The 27575-nt window shown below is 46.0% G+C and overlaps 1 protein-coding gene across 1 annotated transcript in view; it reads left to right on the forward strand.

Annotated features, from left to right (window-relative positions):
• Positions 1 to 27575, forward strand: part of LOC146175095 (venom metalloproteinase BumaMPs1-like) — a 192608-nt gene that overhangs the window by 108526 nt on the left and 56507 nt on the right. Inside the window, exons 6-9 of the mRNA XM_084584531.1 lie at positions 18638 to 18709; positions 18808 to 18944; positions 19031 to 19077; positions 20497 to 20605. Coding sequence (XP_084440657.1) covers positions 18638 to 18709; positions 18808 to 18944; positions 19031 to 19077; positions 20497 to 20605 — 365 coding nt within the window. The remainder of the gene's footprint in view (positions 1 to 18637; positions 18710 to 18807; positions 18945 to 19030; positions 19078 to 20496; positions 20606 to 27575) is intronic.

A 27575-nucleotide genomic window follows, 5' to 3' on the forward strand; every position in this document is an offset into this window, starting at 1 on the left:
TGAAATCACTAGAGCCTTTCCAAAACAGCCACAAGCATCCAACAATGGAGAACTTGAAACACGAATGCAACAGATGATGCAGCAGATGATGCAGGATATGATGCGGCAAATCCAATCTCAAATGCAACAGATGCAAGCACAATTTCAGGGGCAGATCTCAGAAATCAAAAGTGCTTTTCGAAAACAAAGACATAACGAAAACATTAGGGAAAGAGCGTACAACCGTCCAGCGTTAACGGCGTTCGCTGTCGAACAAGGCAACAGCACGAACACGTAAACATGACCAAGACGCGTCAGCAAGACCAAGAAAACTTAGAAATTTGGCAATGGAACTGCAGAGGCTACCGCAAAAAACAGGCCCTACTAAAACAATACATAAACACACAGCTTACACCCCCCGATGTGATTGCGCTCCAAGACACTGGAACCAGGCCCTCTTTACAGGGGTACGATGTTTACGAGAGCCAAAACGGAGGTAAAGCAGCCGTTCTAGTCATCAAAGCCATCACCGCAGTCAGGCACGATACCATCGCCGACACGGACATCGAGCACGCGCTTGTCGAAATCATTCCGAAAAAGCGAAAGGAAAGGAGCACATTCGTACTAAACGTGTACAGCCCGCCACGACAAAGAAAAGCCAAATTCTTCGAACTCTTCCACGGAGCGCACAAGCTGGCCAAAGAAAATGCACTCATTATCGTGGGAGATTTCAACGCCATGGACACGAGTTGGGGATATCGGAAACAAGATATCAAGGGAAGAACATTAGCGGACGTAGCCGAATATTTTGGCTGTAAGCTAATCACAGATCAAGCTACCCCCACGAGAATCGGTAATAGTGTGAGCACGGACCCTTGCCCGGACCTCACGTTCGTAAGGAAGAGCAAGGAGTCACAGTGGGAAAACATGATGGAAAACCTAGGTAGCGATCATTTTATCCTCCGGACGCGAATAGCATCGGAAAGGGTAAGATGCCGGATCGGACAAGCAAAACTCACGGACTGGAACGCGTTCCGCGGGGCTTGCAAAAAATCTGAAGGCGGCATTCAATCACTAGAAAACTGGAGCGTCATGTTGACAGAAACGCGAGACAAATGCACAAAAAGTGTAAGACGAACAACAACAACGCCCGAAGTAGACGGGCACCTTCTGCGACTATGGGAAGCCAGACGCTGTCTCACCAAAAGATGGCGGAGGCAAAAACACAACAGGAAACTAAAACTAAAGATAGCAGAAGTTACGGCAAAAGCTGAAGAATACGCAGCGCAACTCGCGAGACAAAATTGGGAACAATTCAGCGACTCGCTTAAGGGAACCTTAGGCACGGCCAGAACCTGGAATCTCCTAAGAGCACTAATCGATCCGACCAAAACAAAATCAGAAAACAATAAAAGCATCCACAAATTCATCCACTCCTTCAAGGGCTCGGACACCGACCTTTTAGAGAAGGCACGAAAAAAATGTTTCGGTGATCGCAACCCCTCACGATACCAAAGAAACTATCGCGGAGCCGAAAACGAGAGACTCGACCGCCCAATAACTGTGGAAGAAGTTTATGCGGCCATAAGGAATACGACCAGAAACACGGCAGCAGGAGCCGACAGAATCGACAATGCCCTGATCCGAAACCTGAGTGACGACCTCATACAAGAGCTCGTAAGTTTTCTAAACAAACACTGGGAGGCGGAGACGGTTCCCGCAGACTGGAAACACGCCGAAGTAATTATGATACCTAAACCTGGCAAACAGCTCCAAATTGAAAATCTCAGGCCCATATCGCTCACGTCGTGCCTCGGCAAGCTTTACGAGCGGGTGGTGATGCTCAGACTGCAAAATTTCATGGAAGATAATGAACATGTACCCCATACCATGTTCGGCTTCAGAGCAAAACTCTCGACGCAGGACGTGCTGCTTCAAATACAAGAAGATGTGCTCCGCAACGTACCCCGAACAGGTGAAAATGTCATAATGGCCCTTGACATCAAGGGAGCATTTGATAAAGTCAGTCACGAAGCGATCCTTAGAGGCCTAGACGACCTGGACTGCGGACGCAGTATCCACGGGTACGTCAAAGCCTTCCTGTCAGATAGAACTGCCACCATCGGCATGGGAGACCTTCGATCGAACAAAATTCACGCGCCAAACAAAGGAACACCACAAGGATCAGTCATCTCACCTATCCTCTTTAATATAGCTGTATAGCTGTAAGGCATCAGGCACGCCATGTATGCAGACGACATAACAGTCTGGACGAACATCGGTTCCCTCGGGGAGAAGGAAGAAAAACTACAGGAAGCGGCCTCCTGTGTACAGAAATATCTCGGAGAAAGAGGACTCGCATGCTCGACCGAGAAATCGGAACTGCTTCGAGTGTGGAGAGGCAAACAAAACCGTACCGTCCCATCCAGTGAGAGCCTGAAACTCAACATCTACCTGGAAGGAATGCCCATCCCTGAAAAGACAAAAATAAGAATATTAGGTATGTGGGTTCAATCGAACCAACGCAGTAGTCACACTTTTACCATGCTCAAAACTACAACGCTACAAGTGACACGCATGATCACCCGCATCACCAACAGGCGGCATGGCATGCGCGAAGAGGACACACTAAAACTAGTTAGAAACCTGGTAGTGAGCCGAATTATGTACAGCCTGCCCTACCAGTGCCTCAACAAGAGTGAAATACAACGAGCTGATGCCCTGCTACGCGAAGCGTATAAGACGGCGCTCCGATTACCGCGCAACACGTCTACAGAAAAGCTCATGGCGCTTGGATTGCAAAACACATTCGAAGAACTACGCGAGGCGCAGCTTGAGTCGCAAAAACTCAGGCTGCTGCAGACAACGACTGGAAGAGCGCTTTTACAGAGACTCGGATACTGTGAGCAGATGCGAGAAATAGCGAGGACGGTAACGATCCCCGACGAACTTCGCAAGTCCCTCAAGGTAGCTCCAATCCCGAGAAACATGGACCCTAACCTCCACCAAGGTAGAAGAGAAGCAAGGGCCAATTTTATTCAAAAAACATACGCTCCTGAAGACACGACTGTGTATGCAGACGCGTCCTCGAGAGGAGGACAGAACAAAATGCCAGTGGCCACGGTGGTCAATTCGTCTCTACGCGAAGTGACCAGCGCCTCTATCCGACACTGCACAGCAGCAGAGGCCGAGGAAGTAGCCATTTCTCTAGCGGTGGCGGATGGCTATAGAGCTGGGCGGTCGCTAACGATACTCACGGACTCTCAAACAGCCTGTCAAAATTTCATGAATGGTAGGATTGGTCGTCACGCGCTTCGTGTACTCCTCGAAGCGAGCGACAGATTTAAAAACCACGAAGAAAACAAGACCAGACACAAAATTATATGGGTACCGGGGCACATGGGGGTGGCAGGGAACCAAGAGGCTGACAGGATAGCTCGAGCATACACTACTTTCCGAGCATCCGACGGGTCCGCGGAACTTTTGCCAGCACCGAAGGCATACTCGGCCATACTAGAAAACTATAGAGGAAGAAGAATGCGATATCCCCCACCGCACAGTTCTCTCACCAGAGAGGAAACTGTCATATGGAGACAATTACAGACGGGTTCATACCGAAACCTACACATACTAAACAAAATGCACCCTACCATATACGCTGACAGATGTCCGTGGTGCTATGAAAAACCAACACTATATCACATCACATGGGCATGTCAAAACATAGATGTGGTCCCCAAAATTCGAAGCCCGAGTGCGGAGCAATGGGAGACTCTGCTGTCCAGCGACCGCTGCGAAGACCAGAAAGGTCTGGTACAGCGAGCCCAACGGGCGGCAGCAGCCAGCGGAGCCCTGGACTGAGGGCAACCGACCATTGTAAAAATTGGACGAAGTCGACGGAGAAGACTCTTGTGGATACAACAAGCAGACATCTCTGAAGACGTCCAAAAACCGCCAAATAATATAGGACTAAATAAAGTTTTTCCTCCTCCTCCTCCAACGGCCACTCGTTCGCTCGGCTCGACGCTCGGTGGCACCACGCACGGAAAATGCTTCTTTCTTCAAGAAATATTCCATGTAAGTTTTCAAATTTTTTTCATTCAGACTTCATAAAGCGTTTATGTATATTGGAGCAAAATATTAGCCTCTTAGATTGAGCATTTTGTAAATTACAAGCGTTGTCTTACATTTTATTGCTGCAGGCTGCGTAAGCCGTGTGCTAGGGAGATTTGTCTTCTTTTAGCATATTTCTTACTTTGTTAACTTTTCAAAAGTGTTTCTCAAGTGTGCGCGACTTGATGCCGATCATTTTGCAGCTTATTTCAAGTTAAACCGTTACTGTTTTGCAGAGTACTGATTTTCTAAAGTAAACAACTGCGTGGCATCGTAGCCCTAAAAGCCAACTTCGGATATTTACGGCGTTACAGTGGCTGGAACGGCGTATAGCCATCGCGTACTCGGCCGCTCGGGTTCCCTCAGGTGACTTCGGGCGGAGTCAGCGGAGTCCGGGCAAAAGCACATTTTCTCGTGTCTGGTGCGATAAAACTCTAACCGCATGAGTTGCGCGGCAGCACGATGCGCAGTTGGCTGAGGACCGCTAAAGCATTGCCGCTCGGCGCTGTCGCCCAGGTTCTGGGTTTTTAGAAAATCGCCCATGATGCTGGAACCAGCTCGCGAGGCAGCCAATCGCAAAAGGCTTTGGGGTACTCACCTTCGTTGTTTTTTTTTTTTTGCATGCAAAGTTTGTTTCCCTAGTCCGGTATGAGAGTAAATCCTGCAGACGCTCATTTCGTCTGATCCGTGCATATATGAGCGCATCGAGACGGTTTAGTAAAAACTTGGTAGGGTAGTATTGCAAAACAAAAAAGGCTATTGTGGCTAGATATTGCTAATTTTCGAAAGTTGCAGAAAAACGCCACTGCTTTCAATCATGTCTGCATCGCAGTACAGTAGCACGCCGCTGCGCTGGGACCACTTTTTTTTTTTTTTTTTGGGGGGGGGGGTCTCAACGCTTTTCAAGAAATTTCATCAGTGTTGCTGTTTAGTGCACGAAACTGGATATAGCGTAACTGTACTCATTTACCAAACGAAGAGGCGGCGCTAACAAAGCAAGGCTGTAAACGCGTCTCTGTCGCTGAGGTCCTTCGCTCTGTGCGATGTGCACCAGCGGCAGCGACAGGCGTTGGCGTCGTCGTCGCGCGATGCATCGCCAGGAATTGTCGCCTATTTTTTTCTTTCTGTATCGCTGCTTCAGCTGCAATAGATCAGTTGCAAAACCTACACGTCAGCTTCCCGGTGCAGCAGACATTGCTGCACATGGCGGCATAGACTTTGGAGTAATAGTTGGGTACAGTGCTAGCACGTCGCCTGACGGGTAGGGTAATTCCCGCACCTCTTGCCCATTCGTCACAGTATTATTCGCGTGCCCATTGTCGCCCCACTATTCCCCTGTCCGGTTAGTGTCCCTTTTCTAAATTTTCTTTCTTCACCCCTAGGGTGACAGTGCTCCTCCCTTTATTCCAGAGTTAAGAATGCCCGAAAACCTTTCTCTGACAATGGCCTGTGCGTGGGAAACTGCATCCCAAGCAGCGTGGACTGTGGTAGATGCATGTACTGCACCTAACTATTATCCCTGAATCAGGTTCTGTCGCCACTGTGCACGAATTCCTGCCTCACAGGGAAGCCGACTTGTAAGTTTTGAAACTGGTCTGTTATAGCATGTCCAGCAGGGCCGTAGCCTTAAGTGTGAGCGCTGGGTGGGCTCAGGCAATTTCAGTTCCAGGCCGGGTCCGGGTTTGTAGCATTAGGCCCGGGTCGGGCTTAAAATTTATGCCCGTGCACACCTCAAGTCGCGTCGGTTGTGTAGCACACGTTTGGCGCCCGTGCATGCTTTTAATTTTGTTCTTCGCACCATGACACTTTGCTCGAGCATCAAGACTGCATGAAATATCATTATGCATTTTCCGGTCGTTATGCTAACTGATCGCCCCACCGCACTGGCACAGCTATGTTATACCATGTGTAACATAGAGCTGCAATTAGTCAATTTTTTGAGACAGCTTTCAATTGAAATTAGATTAACTAAACAGAGAAGAGCCGTGGTATGCTGTTATCATGATTTAGAGGCATCGATTTAATGGAGACTTTCTTTCCTTGCATTTAGGGCTCTTTGCTCTATAACGCCCGCAGTCCAGCTGCTCCACTTGTATCATCGCACTGCTTTTGCACAAGCAATCACCTGCCGTCAAAGGGGTGCTGCCTGAATGTGAGGCAGACAACATCGTCAACATTTTGGCGCTGCAAAACCTGTCAACAACTGTGGGAGCCTTGCCATCAAACATGCTGTGTGTAAGGAAACATTACCTAGGTAGGTATGACACATTGCCTTTGCTTTGCATTATATAAAGGCTTTAAATGGTCTGCTGGCTTTTTTGCTATATGATTGCATGCTATATGACTTTTTCTGGCTTTTTAGCTCAAGACTTACTTGTTCAGAACTCTTCCCCACAGTATGGAGAAAATAATATCCTTCATGTCCCTGGCAGTGATTTAATAGCTGGTGATATATTTCGTTGCTTTATTTGAACAGTATGTGACTATTTCAAGTTGAAGCATGATGGAGTGAACCTGTGGTGTAATATCAGAATAACAGACATAGCTTGTTGAACTGACGAAATAGTTGTCATTTGCGTAACACGGGAGTGCAGGTGCTTTAAGTGATGGAATATTTAGCATACTTGATTATGCTTGCATTACAAGAATTCGCAGGAAGCCTGTATTGAGGTTGCAGAGAAGAAAGCCATTCAGTATTGCTCAGGTTATTTGCCTTCCACCCTCCCCTCATTACTGCTGCCTGCACTGTATGTATTTGTTCATACAGACATGCAGTTACTGACTGCTTGTACCGTCGGTTGCAGAAGTTTGCAGCCCAACACGCCGGGCGGAGGAGTAGTATCGCTCCCGAGAGGTGGCGCTGCGCCCGCCGGCGCTGCCTGGTGACGCAGCTATAAAGAGTGAGGAGGCTTGTTCTTTTCCCCTCATCGCGCGGCTGAGAGCAAAGATGTGCAATATCAACCGCGGGATGAGGGGAAGAGAACAAGCCTCCTCACCCGTTATAGCTGCGTCAACAGGCAGCGCCGGCGGGCGCAGCGCCGCCTCTCGGCAGCGATACTGCTCCTCCGCCCGGCGCGTTGGGCTGCAAACTTCTACAACAGACGGTACATTTCTGGTTGCCTACACTGGCTTCAGCCATGTAGATGTAATATTACTTTGATCTAAACCAGGCTATTTACAATTATAAATAATTCTCTCCCCAAGCCATTGAGATTCGCCATTAGCTCCCAACTAGCTTTATTCGCAGCTGCAATAAATTTATTCTGTAACCCTAGAGCAAGGCATTTGCAGAAAGGAGATCATCATGCAATACTCGTTCAAATTTTGTAAATTTTAGAGAACATTCTGTTTGTTTTTGCATATGCTTCTGTGTTCGGAAAACAGAGCAGACTTGCTTACAGTGCAGGAGGGGTGGGCTGCAAGACAAAAGGAAATTATTAGTGCAGCTGCTTATTCAGGCGTGCATTCCTCGTGCGTTTATTGCTCTTATATATGTGCACTTTTGCCTGCATGCTTGCCAGGGCTTTCCCCATAATGGGTGGCAGTAATCTTGCCGCCTACCTCTCAGGGGGACTGCCCTTTTCCAACTACCTACCCACAACCAACTCACCTCCTGGGCTTCAAATTTGTCATCCTCAAGGCCGATTTTCTGTGTTTGATGTTACCAGTGACGCCATTTAAGATACGTAGTGTGCATCATTGGTCCATTAGTTTCATTTCGGGATGTTGTCACCACTTATATTCCCTACTCATATATCTTTTTCTACATCCCCTTGCAACTGCTAAACGAAATAAGACGTATAAAACTGCCAAACTCCCGCAGTCTCTGAATGCTACGTCAACAACAAAAAAGCTTTTGCATGTCTTAATAAAAGTAGAAATGATCCCCCGATATTTTTTTTTAATTGTCATGTCTAGTTAAACGGTTTAGTGAACTGCCACATGACCAAACAAACTGCAACTGTAAGTGCACTGAGGAGTCATGCGTTAGAGCAAGCATATTGATCTTGTGTTGCTTAGCTGCTTAACTCCAAATATCCTCCTTTGTCAGACAAGATTTTTTTTTAGAAAACTGGATGGGGACGGGGGGCGGAGCCAGAAGAAAGCAGATTGGATTCTTAGCAGCATTGTTACTTGTTACACCTGCGTTCCACCCCTGTATACATGAACTCGGCATAATTGGGTTGAGTACGTCTGTCGAGTGAAACATCAGTTGTGGGGTTCATGTATACACAGTGGGGTCGAGTAAAATAGGCGGCGGAGGGGGTCTCGTTAACTCGCTTGCAGGGGGTAGGTTTCGCTTGACCCGCTTATCTAAAGGCATGTGGACGCTGTCCAGTCAGGGAGTCTAGTTATGGGGAACTCTGGGATATGAAAAAGCCTCTGGAGCGGCGACGAGCCTTACTCGAAATGAATGCTTTTTAGAGCTCATCAACGATAAAAAATAATCGAAGCTCTCGATAGTAAAAGGCAATGGGATCAAATACGAGTAAGAACTTGCACAATAACTTCGACTCTCCATGCTACGCTCTGCTACGATACTTACTCACTAGAAATCGAGTTCATGTAGACACCAGCCGGGTCGAGAATGATGACCTTGCTTACTCAACGCTGATTGAACCCGGTGCTGTCGAGTCCATGTAAATAGGGCTATTTTACTTGTAATTTTGGGTGAACTCTCAGTTCGTGTATTGCACATTAAATTTGAGCGATATTGGTGCTTTTTTGCGTATGCGCTGTTTTGTTCTGCAAACAGTGCTATTTCTCCGACACAACCTTATTTTTAATTTGAGTACAAAATATTGTCCATTTTTGAAAAAAAAATAATTTGTGAGGCTCTTAAGAAATTTGATTTTGAAATATATTCACAAAATATCAACATTTTATAGATACTGAAATATAAAATGTGTGGGAAACAACTTTTCAGCTCAGGATTAAACTGGTTATTCAAGGAACTTGTGATAGGGTGAAAGTGAAAAATCACTGTCATGTAGATGTATCGTTTTTTTATGATCCCATAGTCACATCAGGCATTGTAGCTTAAGGTGTGCTTAAGCAATGAAAATAATATTTGTCCTCAGATATTCAGGCAGATTACTATTCTCTATACCAACAACTACTATGAATTGGTTTGAAGAAATCAGATGCCCGAGCACCACACCTGGTACCTGGACATAAAATCACCCATGTATGCCTAACTGAATATAATCTTGCACGTGGAAAGTTGCCGATGGTATGGCCATATGATTAGCTGTGATGAGGGAAAATGCATACCTGGTAGGCTGCTAGCTGATAAGGAAGTACGATATCATTGTACTCAGATCTAGCGTAACATTTTCCTGCCTATGCAAAGTAAATTTCTAGTACTTGCTCAATTGCTCATTGCAGGCTGACTGTAATAATTTTAGCTGAAAAAGCATGCACTGTATGATTACTAGAACTTCTTGTTGGACTTGTTCGTGTTTATTATAAACTGAAGGCGCCAAAACAATGCACGCAAACAAGAAAAGAACGGGAAAGAGTTCCACTCACAACTGATTTATTGTGCAGAACAAAGTACATATACATCTCACTGCCGGCACATGCGCAAGGAACACATTCAGCTACATCACATTCAGCATCATGTAGATTAGGATAAGCTATGTTCAAGAAATGCTTTCTCAGAGAAAGAGGCTGTGGTATGAGGCATGGGCTTCTTGAACATATCTTAAACTACATGATGCTGAATGGGTTCCTTGCGCATATGCCGGCAGTGAGATATATATGTACTTTATTCTGCACAATAAATCACTTGTGAATGGCGCTCTGTCCCGTTCTTCTTTTGTTGTTTGTGTGCATGTTGTTCTGGTGTCTTTAATTTATAATGATCACTGTATGAAAACTATTCCCTGGTACATTACAAGTAAGGCAATTGTTTATAGTAGAATGCAGCAAGCAATAAAGCTGTGAAAATTAAAAAGCTGGAACTTGAAATGGTACGGTTATCTTGAGAATATTATATGCGTACACAGCCTTGAGAATATCTGCGACGTACACATCTCCCTCAGGTAGCTGATTGAAGATAGCTTGATTGATTCTGTCAGGGCAATTATTTCTTTATTCTGGCCGCAGTAATGTATGCGTGCCTGTAACTGGTGTACTGCATGAAAAATATTCTTTAATGTGTTTTTTAATATCCAGGTTTGCATGCTTAGTAATCCATATTGTCTATTGCAGGAATGTTTAAGAATTTTTTAAACACTGAAAGTTCTGGAGCCTGAACCATCATATCTTCAGGAACTGTAATTCTATATGAACACTAAGCATCCACCTGAAGTTATCGGTTTACCGGAAGCAGGTTTGTCCTTGCAAATATCTCTCTTTTGTATCTGGAATGGTTATTATTTTGCATATATGTTTATTATCCCTGCGTCATAAGATGCTACATGCCCTTGCAGGCCCAGAAACCTGTCGCAAAGTGCTCTAAAATAAAATGCGTGGCAATAGGCCTTCAATATGTACAGTAGAATCCCTTATAGTAAAGCCACTGAGGCCAGCGAAAATATTTACTATATCATGGTCTTTACTGTATCAGTGGTCTATGATGACATGGTCCTGAAAGTGCTGTCTAGTAGTTAAATATGCACTTACTGAACACCTCTTGTTGCTTAATGAAAAAAAAAAAAACCTAAATACCTTCCATCTCGCTTTTATCATCTCTTTGTGTGATTTTTCATTACAAAATTTCTCTACATCTTGTGGATGTACCTCTGAAGCATGAAGACATGATTACGAGTGCAACCAAGTTCGATTTCATGTAAAACCTAAAGCTTTGCATGAACATGGTGTCCCTTTTTGGTCTTTCTGTCTTTTAAAAGGCAATAAATGATAAATTCGCATGGCACTCAAGTGCTGTAAGACCTTACTCGCTGCACCTCCACTTTCTGTCACCACTGCCTCATGATTTGTACTGCACATTGCAGTGAATGTTGACCCATTTCTTTTCCTTCCCCATTTCTTGCTGCACTTTTACTCCTTTACTTTCTGAATGGAACACGCCGCCTCCTTGCTATGTTTGTAGACAACTTTACTTTTTTCTTCGCGCTGCGCGCTTTCCCTCACAGCTCTAAGGCTTCTGTAAAGTATGCTTCTTCTGACAGCTGCTACGGCTAGTAGTAAAGCCACCTAAACGAACACTCGGGGTTATTCTGTTTTCAAATACAAACAGTCTTGGCCTCGCAACTCTAGGTAGTGTGCGTGAGTCGTCGCCATGGCCAGAAGCACTTTAACCGATTTTTATCAAAAACATCTTTGCTGTAAAGGGGGAAAATGTACAGTTCCCTATGAAAGATGAACTGGGACTTCAGTTTCACTTTACTATATCAGAGGTTTTACTATAGCGGGGTTCTGTATTTTGTACCCAATCGTATAGAGCACCCACACTTCAAATATGTGTTTGGAAAAGTGTTGAGAAGGTGAGTTTAGATCGTATAGTGATATATGCTTGTCTTCTGTGCAGGTGTCATTTGTAAGACGCACGGGCCAATCTCCTCAACAAACTATTCCTGAATGGTTGTTTCCTGCGAGGCTCCCAGCTTACTACCTGGGCCATGCGCTTCCCCGCCCCCTCAACCTCATCATATGATCCATTGACCCTTCAATGCCAACTATCATGCTCAACACTGTCCACTGCCATTTTCCATCCATGGTGGACACTGCTCTGGAATGCACCCATGCTCAGCCTCCTATTCCTGCAACACCTCTCGCACTACAAGGTTATAGTGCATCAACCCTGCTCAACATGTCCAGCCCCTTCTATCATGACCACTGCACACGACACCCCATCACCTCTACATACACTACCTGATCATGTGCTGCTAAGCGCCCTGTTTCCAATTACACTTACTATACTCTCCCATATTAACCCTGTACCCAATGCCTCCTGCACTACATTTTGGCCCTCTGACGCCCTTGTGGCATTGTGACCCGTTAATAATTATGGGAGAATTATTAACGATGCTCCCTTAACGGTGCGCACACTCCCAGACACCCTTTGAGTGATGGGGGTAGCTGTTCCGGTCGCAAAGGAGATGCCCTCGACCTGCGCGGCAAGCTCAGCCGGAATTCGACTACCTTGTGGTGACAGAAGGGGGTGGTCGTTTGGTGCCCAGCGGTCGCCGGTTCAAACCAGAGTAAGGATCGGAGTCAGAAGTAACAAATAAAACACAATTTATGCACAGTAAGAGACGATACAAAGGAATACACAAGATCACTTGAAATACATAGACGAGAGGTTCACAGAATACAAACGCTAAGCATGCAACTACACAGGTATCCAATAACGTAGAGGCTTTACAACAGATGAAACAAGAGAGGGTACATAAACAAACACCAAATTGTTCACCGGGCACTGTTGCAGTCCGACGCCTCAAGAGTCACGATGTGGCCGCCATACGAGACGAGCGCCGCTCCCTTAAAAGTCCGTGGGCTTGCCAGCAGCGGGTGATCCCCGGGAGTCCAGCCGAAGCAGAAGCGAGCACGTCGCAAAACACTGACGAATTGACTGACTGACTGACTCAACAAGCGGCGCGGTCGCTTTAAATAGGGCGCGCCGCGTCTGTTTGTTAACACGCGCCAAAGCTAGCGCGCACACACACATAGCTTCGCTGGTTATAGCTCCCTCTTCTCCTCCCGTCGAGCCGCGCGTCGTCATTGGCCAGGTCCCATAGTAAGTTCTCGAAAGGCCTGGCACATTCCTGGCCGATGAACCACCGTCCTCCCCGGGCAATGGGAAAGAGGGTCACGGCAACGCGTACAAAGCTACGCGCTCTCCCGCGCGGGGAAGGGGGCTTTGCTCTCCATGCCTTCCACGCGACGCCGCGCGCGCCTAGCGCTGTACCGGCTTGCTGAAAATGGGCGCCGATTTCGTGACAGGCATGTACATGTATATGAGCTCTCAATAAAATGTTTTCGGAAAATATTTTGCTTGCGTCATTTAATTGCATGGTTCTTATGGCTCCTTAGGGAAATGACATGCAAGGTGGTATTGGGAAATGACTGTATAAGAAAACCACAATTGTCAGAGTGACAGTTAAGCAAATGGCAGCAGTAAGGGTAAGGGTGAAATAATTGCATGGCTAAAGGTGTCTTAACAGTGGCAGTGCCATTGCCACGTGTGCCGATGAATACTTGTTGCATGCCAATAAATACCAATATGTGATACTAGCAGCACGGCCAGTTTAATACCAATGTCACCTGTGCCAATGAATACTAGTGGCATGCCAATACGTTACACTAGGGGCACGGCCAGCTGATAGCCTATGTTGGCAGTGCCAGGACATGTGCAATGTTGGCATATAAGCCGGACCAATATATAAAAATGTAGTAATTTCTCGAAAAGCCAGTGTTACGCCAATGTTGGTACCAATTTTTGTCGACGTTGGGCCGGGGTTGGTGCGACGTTGGTGTGGTGCCTAGGGTCAAGGCTGTCCTCGTTGGTTACGTGCGACAGCATTGCGTCGAGCATAGTCTTGGGCTCCGTGCCGTACACAAAGCTTAAACGGGGTCGCTCTGGGCGTCTCCTGGACTGCCGTGTTATACGCGAAGATCACGTACGGCAAGATGGCGTCCCAGGTCTTGTGTTCAGCGTCGACGTACATGGCGATCATTTTATTCAGGCGCTCCGTAAGACCATTGGTCTGGGGATGGTACGTCGTTGTTCGCCGATGGCTTGTATGACTGTATTCCAGGATGACTTGCGTTCCCCTGTCCGTGATGAGCACTTCTGGGGCTGCCGTGTCGCAAGAGAATTTGTTCTACAAAAAATTTGGCGACTTCTGCCGCGGTACCATTATGTAGTGTTCTTGCTTCGGCGTAAATTGTAAGTTAGTCAGTGGCCACGATGATCCACTTGTTACCCATAGACGAATATGGAAAGGGGCCGAGGAGATCCATCCCAATTTGTTGAAAGGGCAGGATTGGGGGCGGAATCGGGTTTAGAAGTCCTGCTTGTCTGATCGGCGGCGTCTTGCGTCGTTGGCACTCACGACACGTCTTGACGTGGTGGGCAACTTCGGCAGGCAGTCGCGGCCAGTAATACTTCTCCTGGATTCGACGCAACGTGCGCGCAAATCCGAGATGGCCTGCTGTGGGCTCATCGTGCAACGCCTGCAGAATTTCCTGCCGGAGGTTTTTAGGCACTACAAGAAGCTGCGCGGTCTTGTTGATTGCAAAGTTCTTCTTCACGAGGAGGCCATTGCTTAACGCGAACGATGATAAATGTCGCCTGAACACACCAGGAGCACACCAGGAGGGGAAGTGGTCTTTCATTCTAAGTAATCGGCTAGCGCTTTCAGCTCAGGGTCTGATCTCTGTTGTTCTGCGAAACTGCTGGCGCTTACTGGTCCCAAAAAGGCGTCGTCGACATCGTCCTTCGGGGGAGCGTCGACGGGAGCGCGTGATAAGCAGTCTACGTCGGAATGCTTCCGGCGCGACTTATAGACTACAGTCAAGTCAAATTCTTGAAATCGTAGGCTCCATCTGGCAAGGCAGCCGGAGGGATCTTTCAAATTAGCCAGCCAGCAGAGCGCGTGATGGTCGCTTACCACCTTGAATGGTCGGCCGTATAGGTATGGACGAAACTTAGACGCGGCCCAGATGATCGCAAGGCACTCCTTCTCAGTCGTCGAGATAATTGAGTTCGGCTTTTGTGAGGGGCGTATCTGCTAGCGTAGGCGATTGCTTTCTCTTGTCCGGCATTCTTCTGGAGGAGAACGGCTCCTAGGCTTACACTGCTCACGTCGGTGTGAATTTCGGTCACGGCGTTTTCATCAAAGTGGCCAAGTACAGGCGGGCATTGCAGGCTCCTCCTTGCGGCGCTTCCCATTTCAAAGGTACGTCAGCTTTTGTAAGCTGCGTCAACGGTTCGGCGATCCGCGAAAAGTTTCTGACAAATCGTCGATAATAAGCGCACGGGTTTCTGTCGGCAGGCGGTGGGAATTTTGCGATTGCAGCTGTTTTCTCCGGGTCTGGGCGAATACCGTCCTTGCTAACGATGTGACCTAGGAACCGGAGTTCCTCGTAGGCGAAATGACACTTCTCTGCTGTTAGCGTTAGTCTCGATGACTTGATGGCTTCGAGCACTGTCTGTAGTCGTTTTAGGCGATCTTAAAAATTTGACGACAAAACAAAAAACTCGTCCAAATATACCATTGAAATGCGCATTCGCGTTCTCGCGCATTGAAAAGCGTTCGGCCGTTCTTTGTTTGGCTTGTTGGTTAGCGCGAGGCTCCGAACGCCGCTGGCGGAACCCGTTGGGCGCTCTCTGGGTGTTTTTAGGGTGTTTTGTTTTTGTATGAGTACAAAGCGGTCGTAAATCTCGTGCGCATCCTCGAGAGTGGTGGAATGGACGGGGTTGAGACGCTTCGGGGAACTCTCTCTCGGCTACGATTTTCCACAAACCTGTGTGAATGGGGGGACACCAAAGACGTTTTCACGGAAACGTGGGACCGCGCGAAAACAACGAGGTGCAAGGGGTAGCGCCGGAGTTCCGGTCCGAGCGAGGGAGAAGACGGACTTTATCCTGTACGCTCGTTTGGGACGACGCACTGTCCTAAGCGGGAGGGCGACCCAACTCAGTTCTGTTCTTTCTTTCGACTGTGCTGTGCCTGTTCATTCAACCTACCTAATATTTTAAATAAATCAGTTTGTTTATATAATTCGGCCCATTTCGATTCTTTCGGCGAAGCAAGGAGACGGGACCAATAACAAGAAGAAGAAAATAAAAGGAACTTCAAGAAACAACGAAAAGAAGGTTACTCTTGCTATTGACAAAATACTCAAAATGAGGCCTCGTGTTCCAGGTGCAGGTCGCCGTTGACGGTCAGCCAGCGGATCGCGACGACCAACTGTTTCCACCGTTTACAACTCGACAGCACTCGAATAATCTTGTATCGCGTTCTATTTGAGTTGCCGTAGTTGGAGGCCGAGCCCAACACCACATTTCCAGCAAATTGAGCGAAATTATCAAGAGATTAAAGGTCGAAATCGCACTCTTCGAACCAATGCCTGCAGAAACCAAACCAAAAAAACGACCCGGAAGCCAAAATTTGTGACAAAGACTCGGCGCCACGCAATGTCCGCCAAAACTCGGACACCACCAATATCGCGTCCAGAGCTCTTCCAACTGAGCAACAAAGACGGCTCTCTAACCTACAGCTTTCTTGAGTATTTATGTTTACGGTAACCGAAAACTGTGAGTGTTCACCAGCGCCATCCTCATCCCTAGCGGCAGATGTGGATCTTCCTGGCTTCTTTAAATTCTTCACATTCTATACATCGTCTATGTAGCGACGTCCTTGGTGGCTAGAATTATGCGAAAATAATCCAATACACAAGCAAGAATCGAAGCTTCACGTAATAAACTATCGGCCAATACCGCATATCTTTGGCGAGCCCGTGCTACAAAATATTTGAACACATCCTTAATACACACTTAATAGATTTTGCGGAAGCAAATGTGTTTCTGGCTAGCCACGAACATGGTTTACGTCGCGGGTATTTTATGTAAGCGAAGTTGTGAATGAGGTAGCTAAATGTATTGTCAAAAAAGGGCTAAATAGAGAGCGTTTGACACAATATCCCACCAACGGTTAATGTTAAAACTTAGCAACCTGTTGAGGAATAATATGGTAATGAAATTAATGTAGGCATACATAACCACACAAAGGAGTTTGTTTCTTTTGATAATGCAGCCAGCTCTAGTAAAAAATTGCGATCTGGCGTTCCGCAAGGGTCTGCTTTTTTCTTTTGTATATAAGCGATATTAGCGTCGGTCTTTCACCAGATATGACGATGAAACTGTATGCAGACGGTATTATTATTTATACTAATATACAATCCCGTGATGATCAGAAAAGACTGAATAACCGCCTGGACATAATTAGCACCTGTTGTAAAAGATGGCAAGTAGACATGAATACAATAAAGACGGTTTGTATCTTTATCACGTGCAAAAAACAGCCCTTGCTTTTTCTAATAAACTGGCAATGTGCTATTGAAAGTTGTAACACAGTTTAGATACTTGGAAGTGTGTCTCAGATCTGACCTAATCTGGTCATCTCACGTAAGTCAAGTTTGTAACAAGGCGATTGGAAAGTTGTGGACACTGCGTAAGAAACTTTCTGTCATCATGCCAGAAGTGAAGTTTATGGGGTATAAAATTACAATTTTACCATTACGTAGATACGCAAGCCCTGTTTGGGAGCCATACACTTAGCAAAATATTTTGAAATGTGAATCTGTACAAAACATTGCCCCTAGGTTTACTACAGTGCTTATCTAAAATGCAGGCAGGTTCAGAACTTAGAGAAAACGCTCCGCTAATGACTGTAAAATAAAGGAGCACAATAGGACTCTTTTCTTCTATAATATATTGCATGGCTATTAAAAAGTAAATCTCGTGTAGACGATAATTTCACCCATAAAGGACAAAACACTTCAATGTATCAAACCACAGACTTGAAAACAGACTCTCAGTTATTCTTTTATCCTGAAGATAATAGATAACTGGAACGAACTTTTCAAAGAACTTGTTTCAAAATCCGACGTCAAGGGCTTTAAAACTGCATTGCGAGAGCATTTCATGATCTCATGAAGATAAGATTTGCATATCTGCCTTGTTATCATCTGTTTTTAGGTGCGTTGTTTTCCTGCTTTCTATCCTTTAAAGCTCGTCAGTGGGACCTACTCGTGTACAATACTTGTACTTTCGGCCATGCACTTTATTTTTTTTTCTGCGACTGATGTGTTGAGCACTTTTCACGTGCCTCACACTATAGTTTGTTATATCATGTGCCGTCCGTTACGTACCAATTTTGTCCATATTGAAAGGTTATTTGTATTTCTTTGTTTTAGTTGTATATTATATGCGCAGAATGTATTCATAATATCTCTACTCGCAATCTGCAACTCCTGAATTGGCCTGTGCCGCCAGTATTATTAAATAATGTGAATACTTGTAGGATAAACAACTTGTTAGAAACCTATAGACCAATGGACCTCTGCGTTTCAGCCGTGGCACTGCTTCAGCATTTTAGGTATTCCCTGCCGCTACAGAGGGTAAAACAACATATTTTAGGTTCAGTGGTTCAGGAAAGCTGGAATACATTACAATCTACATGGTTCACTAAACAGCAAACAGCCTGGGTTCTGTACTTTGAGAATTACTTTATTTATTGCGAACGTTAACCATGGATAAATCCCTCAAAATGATACAGCTCAAAAACACCACTTGAATAAAATAACCTGCTTCGATGGAGGCGAAACGAAGAGGCGTTCGTGTGCTGTGCGATGTCAGCGCACGTTAAAGATCCCCAGGTGGTCGAAATTACTCCGTAGGCCTCCACTACGGCCCCCCTTTCTCTCTATCCACTTTCACTCCCACCTTCATCCCTTCCCTTACGGCGCGGTTCAGGTGTCCACAGAGCAAGTGCGACAGATACTGCACCTTTCCCTTCCTATGAACCAACCAACCAACCAACCAAAATAACCTGCATTTTTCCCTTAGGTCAACTTAAGATTAAGCGCCGCAAGGACTCCCAGGATAAAGCTTTTGGTAACTGGTGTGGACGTAACTAAGGTAATGTGACCCTGTTTGTATTGCTTCGAAGCAATGTTTCCTGCTGGTCATATTTATATTCAAGGCCATTATTTCGCCGTCTTTTTTTACTTCTGCAGAACGAGACATACGCGGAACTATACCCGCATAACAAGGAATACATATATGACTTAGGCACACTGAAGAAGTTGGCACGATATGCGTATGAAAATGACCATAAATTTGGCAATCCGGATGCCGTCTATCTTATGACAGGGTTTGCTACCTTTATGTATATCTCAGACACAAATTTAAGATAGTTGTCACCTTTGCCTGACGAGTTCTTTTTTTGTGTGTCTCTAGCCGTGAGGTGTACACAGTATACAACGGAAGGTTTAAAGAAGGCCAAGGTAAGACTGCCACTTTACATCATCACTCAGCACAGTTTCCAACAGCCCTGGTTGACTCTTTTTTGAGAACGACATGCCTCTGGGGGAAAATATAACTGTGCATGTAGCCTTGTGGGAGTTCCCGGGAAAACAGTAACTTAGGCCTACGGCGCACACTGCCATGCACTAGCGATAAAAAAAAAAAAGATATACCACACAAGAAAATCACCGAGAGGGTGGCGGGGGGGGGGGAGGGGGAGAGGTGTTATGCTGATTAGAGCGACGCCTAATCATGAGCATTCTAGGGTCAAGGAACCGATTAGGAATGGGTTATATAAAGAAATGTGCATATTTTGGTCTTTACTTGTCTTTTGCTACCTAGAGTATCTTACAGCAGAAGGAGAAAAAGAATGTGCTGTGCACAACAATTATTATCTCCTATTGAATAAAACGGCGCTAAACTAAATACAGAAAACACCTTATTGCTTCTATCATCAAAAACTTCAGTACTGTATAACTATGCACTTTATTTTTTGTACCAATCCTAGCGTAATGCCTTTTGGCTAAAAGTATTCGAAATCGATAAAGGAATAAATTAACAGACGTGTTTAAAACGCGCTTTTATGGGCTTTCCTCATCCAATAAAAATTACGGCTGTGGATGCAACAAACCAAAGCATGATCTCAACCGGGAGTTTATAATCAGGCGACGGAGTGACGAAAACTGTCAGAGAGCGGTGGGTAGAAGCACATTCAGCTCAGTGGAAATATAATTCCCACGCGTAGGGTGTTTTTCCTTGGGTTGGGCATCAGAGGGCTGAGACGCAGCACTCTGATGTCTTGTTCACGCATATTAGCGCTTTAGGCTAACAAATCTCAAGGCTTTGATCACACTTAGACAGGTTGAAACAAAAAGCTATGCTTGTCTCAAAAAGAATGCCCAAAAAATTTCATTCGTTTGTTTGGTACGCCCACATGACTTGTTTTGTAACCTGATTTGTTTAGTAGTTCAAAGTCAGGAAATAGAAAAACAAATGTTTGCCTGGGTTTCTTGGCGCAAGGTTTCCTCATAGGTCTGCGTCGTTACTTGTACTTCAAACTGAGCACCGCAAGGAAATGGGTTCCACCTAGACCCTGGAACTTCTGGAGCGACCATCAGCGGTGGTCGCTAAGGAGAAAGCTAGCAGAGAAGGGCCGGCAGAAGATTCTGTGAAAGTAAAAAATTAGAAAATTTGCAAGGATAAGATGTCGGCAGACGGAAAAGGAAAGGTTTAATAGGCGAATTTTGTAAGTGACGTATAGCCGGCCGCGGGGGCTGTCAAACTGCTGCCGACGAGGAAAATGAGAAGCAGAATTATTATTTTACATTTAAAGACAAAGGTCATAATGAAATCCGAAGAATGCGGCTCGCTTACTAAGGGAAACTGGATGATCTTTCTAGGAATCGGCTACGTGTCGGGCATTTGCACCTACCAGAAAGTTGCCCTTGGAGAGGACAAACCAGGACTGTACTCCAGTATTTACACCCTCACGCATGAGCTGGGCCACGTGTAAGTAACTTGTAAATCATTAAGCTTTGCAGAAATGCCGACAACTGGCCGCCTTCAATTAATTACCGCGATTACTTTCGTAGGTACCACATTGGTCATGTTAAATTGCTGAGGTGTTGGTGAGAGTAATTTCGCCACGATTACTGCGCTGAAACGCTATCTAGCCGAAGGGGGAAATAACGCGAACAGCATGACGGAACACGCGGACTAAATGAGCTTAAGAAGCGCAGAAAAACATTGGCACAGCAATTTGTATAGCCGTGTTCATTTGGTGTTCCCTTGAAGCACCCTAATTTATTAGCTTGGATTTCGCGTTTCTCGCAACCACCGAATAAAACGCATGCTGCTCGCTGAGGTGTACCTCCAAATTTCCCAAAAGCGCCGTAGGTTCTGGTTGTGCCATCTGCGTACATAATTTACGGCTACTATTAAGACCAAAGTTTCTTTTTTTCAGTTCTGGTTCTCGAAACAATGGTTCCCGAGAGCGACTCCTGAAACATTTGCTTCGATTAATGGTCTGATATTTCGTTTTCATGCCTTTCGTTTGATGAGCTACTAAAGAAAGCTGTTTTATTGAAAAAATATATTTATAATTGGCATTTAAGGCTCCTGTAACCATTTTAGAAAACGCAGAGCATATATCTTAAAAATGGGAAGCAAGCATACTACCCTGAGTGTTTTTTTTTTTGTAAACTGAAAGAACAGTAATAAACGAGAACACAAGCACCAACATTTGTTATTAGAGCGAAAAGTAATCTAAAAGAGACGTTTCAAGAGCGTCTTCTAGCAACGCATCTACATTACCAAGCACAGCTAAACGTGAATAAAATCTTAGAAACGTATATTCAAGCAGACATAAAAATATCAATGTTCAAGACATAATGGCGAATGAGATATCATTTTACCAATTTGTTGTTGTGTTGCTCATTTACTAAAGTGTTCCCTGTTACGTCTCCTTCCTCCTCACACACCACAGCTTATCAGAAATGCGACATTACAAAACACGATAGAAGCAGGGTGCCTGAAGGAACCACCTTAGTGATTCTGAGTTATTTTTCTGTAGTTCCTGTTGCCCTAGTAGAATATTTGCATTGAAACGATCACTGATGTCGCCAGATCGTACGGGCTAAGCAACAGTACCAGTGCATCACTAGTGCCCATGAGGGTGCAATATAATCATAGTATATAAGCATATATGAAGGTGATTGCCGGAGGCAGGTGAGTTGACAATTATGAGAAGTGTTCGTATTCTATTGCAATGCGATGATCTGGTTATGTACGACATAGCAGAATAGTATGCTAAGTGCACGCCGGCAACTATTTAATAGTACTGCACGACCCTTGACTGCGCGGCGCTACTGTCCCGGAAGATGCAGACGATGACCAAGCATCATCATCATCATCATCATCATCAGCCGTCGGGCTATACTAACTGCATGGCGAAGGCCTCTCATGTATTCCTCCAATTATCACGGTCCTGTGCTAACTGCCTCCACTTAACTCCTGCCAACTTCTTAACCTTATCTGCACACCTGGCTTCGCACTCCCTGCTACGGCCTCCTTTCCTTGGAATCCAATTTTTGACCCTAAGCAAACCTGTTTTTATCCTCTCGGAACTAATGCCTTGTAGATTCCAATTTGTTCTTATTTCCATTAGAATGTCATTAACTCGAGTAATTTCTTTGACCCACTCTGCGTGCTTCCTGTCTCTTAATGTACCCTTTTTCATTTTCTTACCCTCTACGTTGTCCTCAAATTATGTAGAACCCTCTTCATTAACCTCCGCGTTTCAGCCACATAGGTGAGCACAGGTCAGATCCAGCTGTTGTATACTTTCTTCTTGAGCGATTATGGTAAGTTCCTGGTCATAATCTTCGAAACACATGAAAAATGCACTCCATACCGATACTATTTTCCTAGTTGATTACCTTACATGATACCCCCGCTGGGGGCATCTGTTACTGCAGATGTTTGCGGGTGTTGTGGGACACCATCGACCCGGAACACCAACGCTTAGCCGTGCATAGCATTGCCGTGTCTGGAGAAAAGGGGATCCGGGTGGTTGAGCCCACGCCGAGCGTTTGGACCTTTAAGGACCCTCGGTGGAAGCAACACACCACTTTGGCCCACGCTTCCCACAGGCGCAACCTCCGGCCTGACCTAACCGGGGTAAATAGGCAGTCGCCTTTTCCTATCCTCCCCTCCATCTTTTGTTTTCCTATCTGCTTTCTTGCAGCTGTCCTGTGTTCTCCTACTTTCTGCATTTCTTCCTACTTCCGAGCGGTGAGGGTTAACCTTTTGTGGCTAACCACTCTGCGTAACACCATATTTGTTTATAGTCAGGGTGCACGGCTGGCGTCTACAGGATAGCCTTACAAGTTCCTGTCGAGTCTCCTTTTTGGGCTCCGTAGCGGGTGGCTGCCATTTTGACCGAACAATACAACATACTTGTAGCTAGCTTCCCTTCATCCTCCCATCGTTCTCTAAAATGAGGGCGCACCGACCAAATTGCCCGATTATTTCTAAAAAGCGAGACTTTTTTCTGCACTCCACAGTGAGTATGCAGAAACAGCTGCTTGGCAAGTTTCATCATTGAATGTTGTAAATACCTTAACTGATACCATACGCAAATGGTATAAATAAAATGCTAACAAATAGAGATGTGTTTTTAAAAGGTTTGTACCACCATCAGTAGGAGAAGCACCCTTTGCAGATCTACTGATTCTGATTAGCTCGCACCGATCTTTGAACACCGTTCGTGGTGTCCTTCCTGATAATGACATGAAATACATTACTGAGTAAAAACTATTTGACGGACTAAAAGAGCAATAGGGTCCCAAAGTGTACCGAATCAAAACAAGGGGCGAGAACAAAAAAATGAAACAAAACACTTTGTCCTTACCTTCGCACTAAGCACACTTCCCGACTCCGTGGAGGTGGGGTACACAAAATGCAGCCTCAGACCCTACATTCTGAACCCGAGACGCTGCTTCTATTACTGGAAGTATGGCCATGGCGCACAATGCTACAGAGGCCGACTCAGTTCTACGATGTGCACTGTGGATAAACTCCCTGTTGATGACTGCCAGACCCAAACCATCTTTGTGAGTACTGCCAGGGCAACCAAACTGCCTACCCGTGTAGCTGTTCTGTGTGGAAAACAGAAAAAAACACTATCACTGGCAAGATACAATAATATCACATTCGCTGCAGCACGCAAGCGGTAGTCGATTTAATACTCAATATAGTCAGCCGCACAACAGGAGTGTTCGGCACCTACCCATGCCACACGCATTGAGCCCTGGGCAGTGCCATCCGCGCTCCTGGTGACAGTAGCTGGCGCTGCTGCCCCACCCCAAAACAGGCCGCGCGGATCGCCAGGTCAGCCGGCCCCATGGCCTCTTCCAATTCTTCGAGGCCTAGCACCAATTAGAGGTGCGAACTGCCCGGACGTCCACCATATCTGATGTGATGGACACACCTCTCCCAACAGCGGCGGAAACGCGCTCTCAAGCTTAGAAGGAGAGACAAAGACCCAATAAGGGGCCCAAAAGACCCAAAAACCTGGTTTTTAACCGTGTCCCCACCTAATCCGTCATCATGGCATTTCTAGTTCACTGGAACTGTCACGGACATTTATACAACTGCACAGATATTTCTGACATCATAAATTCAATTTCCCCGAATGTTTTTATCTTCTGATGATTAATCTAGGAGCAGAGAACAAAAACTTTCTTAATGTTATTAACGGACGCCGATTTTAGCTGCGTGGAATCAAAAAGTATTTATTGGAAAAATACCTCTGATGAAATAGCTATGGCGGTGTCCGGTACCGGCACACCTGGCGATAACGAACACCAGCACGAAACTGGCGCATGCTCTGTTGAGGCACACCCAGGACACAGCGCGTGAATACATAGTCTATCACATAAGTTCCCCCTTATTCATCGAAGCGGTAAAGTCACGCAGGGACCTGAGGAGGTCCCTGCGCGGGCCTAGCGCAGCAGGAAGAGCGAACAAAGGGTAGATGTGATGGCATGTGACCCAGGGCTCACAACGTGACACTCTAGGAACGTGGTGCCAGTGACATCGGTACACTGCTTCGTGTGGAGTCCGCAGTTCTTGCATGACGTCTCCAATCCGTCGCACAACGCGAGCAGACAACCCCTCAGGCCCTGCCAGGACGTTCCGCACGTACACACAGTCACCCGGCAGGAAACCTTCTTATGGCGACTGCAGTAAGCATCTTGCGTCTTTCTCGTCCGGGCGAAGCCTTGGTAGGGCGGTCCTGAATTTTTGGTCCAGCTTGACAATTCGGCTGGCGATTTTCCAGTCTCAGAATGCGGCGTACATTGCTGTTTACACAAAAAACGAGAAATCTTGAATATTACACTGTCCTATTGTTTCCGTAATGCGCACTTTAGTTCCCGCATCATACGCTCTGCCCTTCCGTTGCTTGGCAGATGGTACGGAGCTGCACACATATAGCGTATATCATTTAGTGTCAGGAAAGCCTATATTTCTCTGCTTTCAAAAAGTGTACCCTTATCAGACACGACCAAGCCGGGCTGTCTATGTGCTGCAAACTATTTTGCAACTTCTCCATTCGCGTACACGATTGGAGGGACAGCATCACTTCGATTTCCACCCAGTTCAAAGGGGCGTCCACCACCACCAGCAAAAACCTGCGAAATCTACGTGCTATCTGATCCACGGCCGTTCAGGTTTCGGCCAGAAATGCGTTGGCGTCTTTGGTTCACGCTGCATGTTTTCCTGGCATTGCGTAAAGTGCTTGACAAGCTCGACAATCTTTTTGTCAATCTTTGGCCACCGCACGTGCGATCTAGCAAGTGCCGTAATTCCAGGATGGTTAGCGTGCATAAGACTTGCGAACTCGCTTCTGCAATGCCTTAGGAATTACTACGCGGTTTCCCCATAGCACGCAGTCACAATGTAGGGACGACTAGTTTTTTCTTACCCAATACGCTGAATTCTTCTAGGCTAGTCGATTTCGCAGCCAGCCCTCAAGGATCCATTGCTTCACCTGTGACCGCTGAGAATCTTACCAGTTGAGTGCTGCCGCTTCCAGGAGTGTACTCGACAATTTCTAGCGGGAGTATGGGAACGTGGGAACGGCCTTCGCTCTGCAGTGGGTATAGCACGCCTGATTAGGGTGATAATGATGTCACCTGGCTTCTCAGTCTTTTTCCAGGTTAGGAGCCCCGGTAACCTGCTTAGGCAGTCTGCGTTTTTATGATGATTGGTTTTTCTCAAAATAATAGTGTAATCGTGGGAGGACAGAATTAAAGTTCACTGTAACATGCGGGAAGAAATAACCGCTGGAATTTGCTTTTGCCGGTGAAAAATTCTTGTCAGGAGCTTGTGTTCCCTGAAAATAATACATTCCGCTCACAAAGATATTGGTGAAAATGTCTAACCCTCAAAACCACCGCCAAAGCCTTAAGGTCAATCTGAGCATAAACTCGCTCTGCTTTAGCATTCTGGACGCATACGGCATTCTGTCTGTTCATTTACTTTGCTATTGCGATGAGCCAAAAGTGCTCAAACACCACCATGTGGCGCGTCGTATGACAACAATAACCGGGAATCAGTCTTAACTACACCAGCAACGTGTTAGATGTTTACAACTTCTTCAGACTCTGAAAAGTCTCTATATGCTCTTTACCTCCATTCCATGCTATAGTGTTATCCAGCAAATGACGCAGCTTCTCACCACCTCTGTTCTGCCCTCCAAGAATCGAATATAGACATTGATGATATCCAAAAGTGCTTGCAGTTCATTTTCATTCTTGGTTGCAGGAGCCTAGTGGATGGCCTCGAGCTTGACCTTCGATGGGTAGATACCTTTAGCGTCAATTCGATTCCTTGAAAACTCGCACCTGTCGGCTTGAACTCTTGCGCCGATTTGCGTGCCATGTATCTTGGTCTCTGATCCCTGTTTTGGGCAGGCGGCTGAGGACTTCGATCAACATTATTTCGTGTTCCTCAATAGAATCTGTCGACCAGGATGTCTTCAAAATTGGCAGCGGCTTGTTGCATTCCGGCCAACACCATGTCCATGGTTTTTTGAAAAACCCCGAGGGCCACGGACACGCCGAACGGCAATCGACAAACTTTGTACAGCCGCTGCACGGTGCTGATTGTGCGCAGCTCCCGTTGCGTCAACGACCAACAGTTGCTGATAAGCCTGTCTCAGATAAAGCTCGGAGCAAACACGCCCCCTTCCTAACTTAGCAAAGCTTTCTTTGCTTTTTGGAAGTCCGTGCACATTACAATTGACGGCCCGGTGTACATTGCTTTTATAAACTCAGCATATTCTGAACAAGCCGTTTTTTTTTTCCGCACCACGACTATAGGCGTTGCCCAGTCAGAATAAAGGGTAAGTTGCGAAATTCCCAGTTCCACCAAGCGATTTAGCTCTGCTGCGACTTCATCCCTTATGGCAAATGGAATGCTACGACATTTCAAGAACCTGGCTTGGGCGCCCTCCTTAAGTTCGATATGCATGTGTGGTAAGGCTATGCCTGGAAACATCTCATTGAACACATCTGAAAATACTTCTGGTTTGACGTGGACGCTATGAAGACCCGTTAGGCTGATTTCCAACGGCTGGAATAAAACCTGGCCCAGCAGAGCGTTTCCCTCGTTCTTCAGTACCAGCAGTGCCTACTGAAATTCTTTGCCTTTCAACTTCACGAGCAAGGAGATTTTCTTAGCACGTCGAGACTTTCCTTGGTCCAGGTCACGAGTTCCATGATGCAACCTTCCAGTTTGACCCGTTTCGCCACTTGCAGCTTTTGAAATTTGTTTACGCTGATAATCGATCTGGTAGCTCCAGAATCGACTTGCACGATTTTCTTCCAAATTTCAACAGCGATGACGTATTTTTGCGTCTCACATTTTATATGGCTGATGCTGAACAACCCGTTGCACTCACTCTCCACTGACG

Source organism: Amblyomma maculatum, chromosome 11, assembly GCF_055883805.1.
Source record: "Amblyomma maculatum isolate TAMU_Amacu chromosome 11, ASM5588380v1, whole genome shotgun sequence".
NCBI lineage: Eukaryota > Metazoa > Arthropoda > Arachnida > Ixodida > Ixodidae > Amblyomma > Amblyomma maculatum.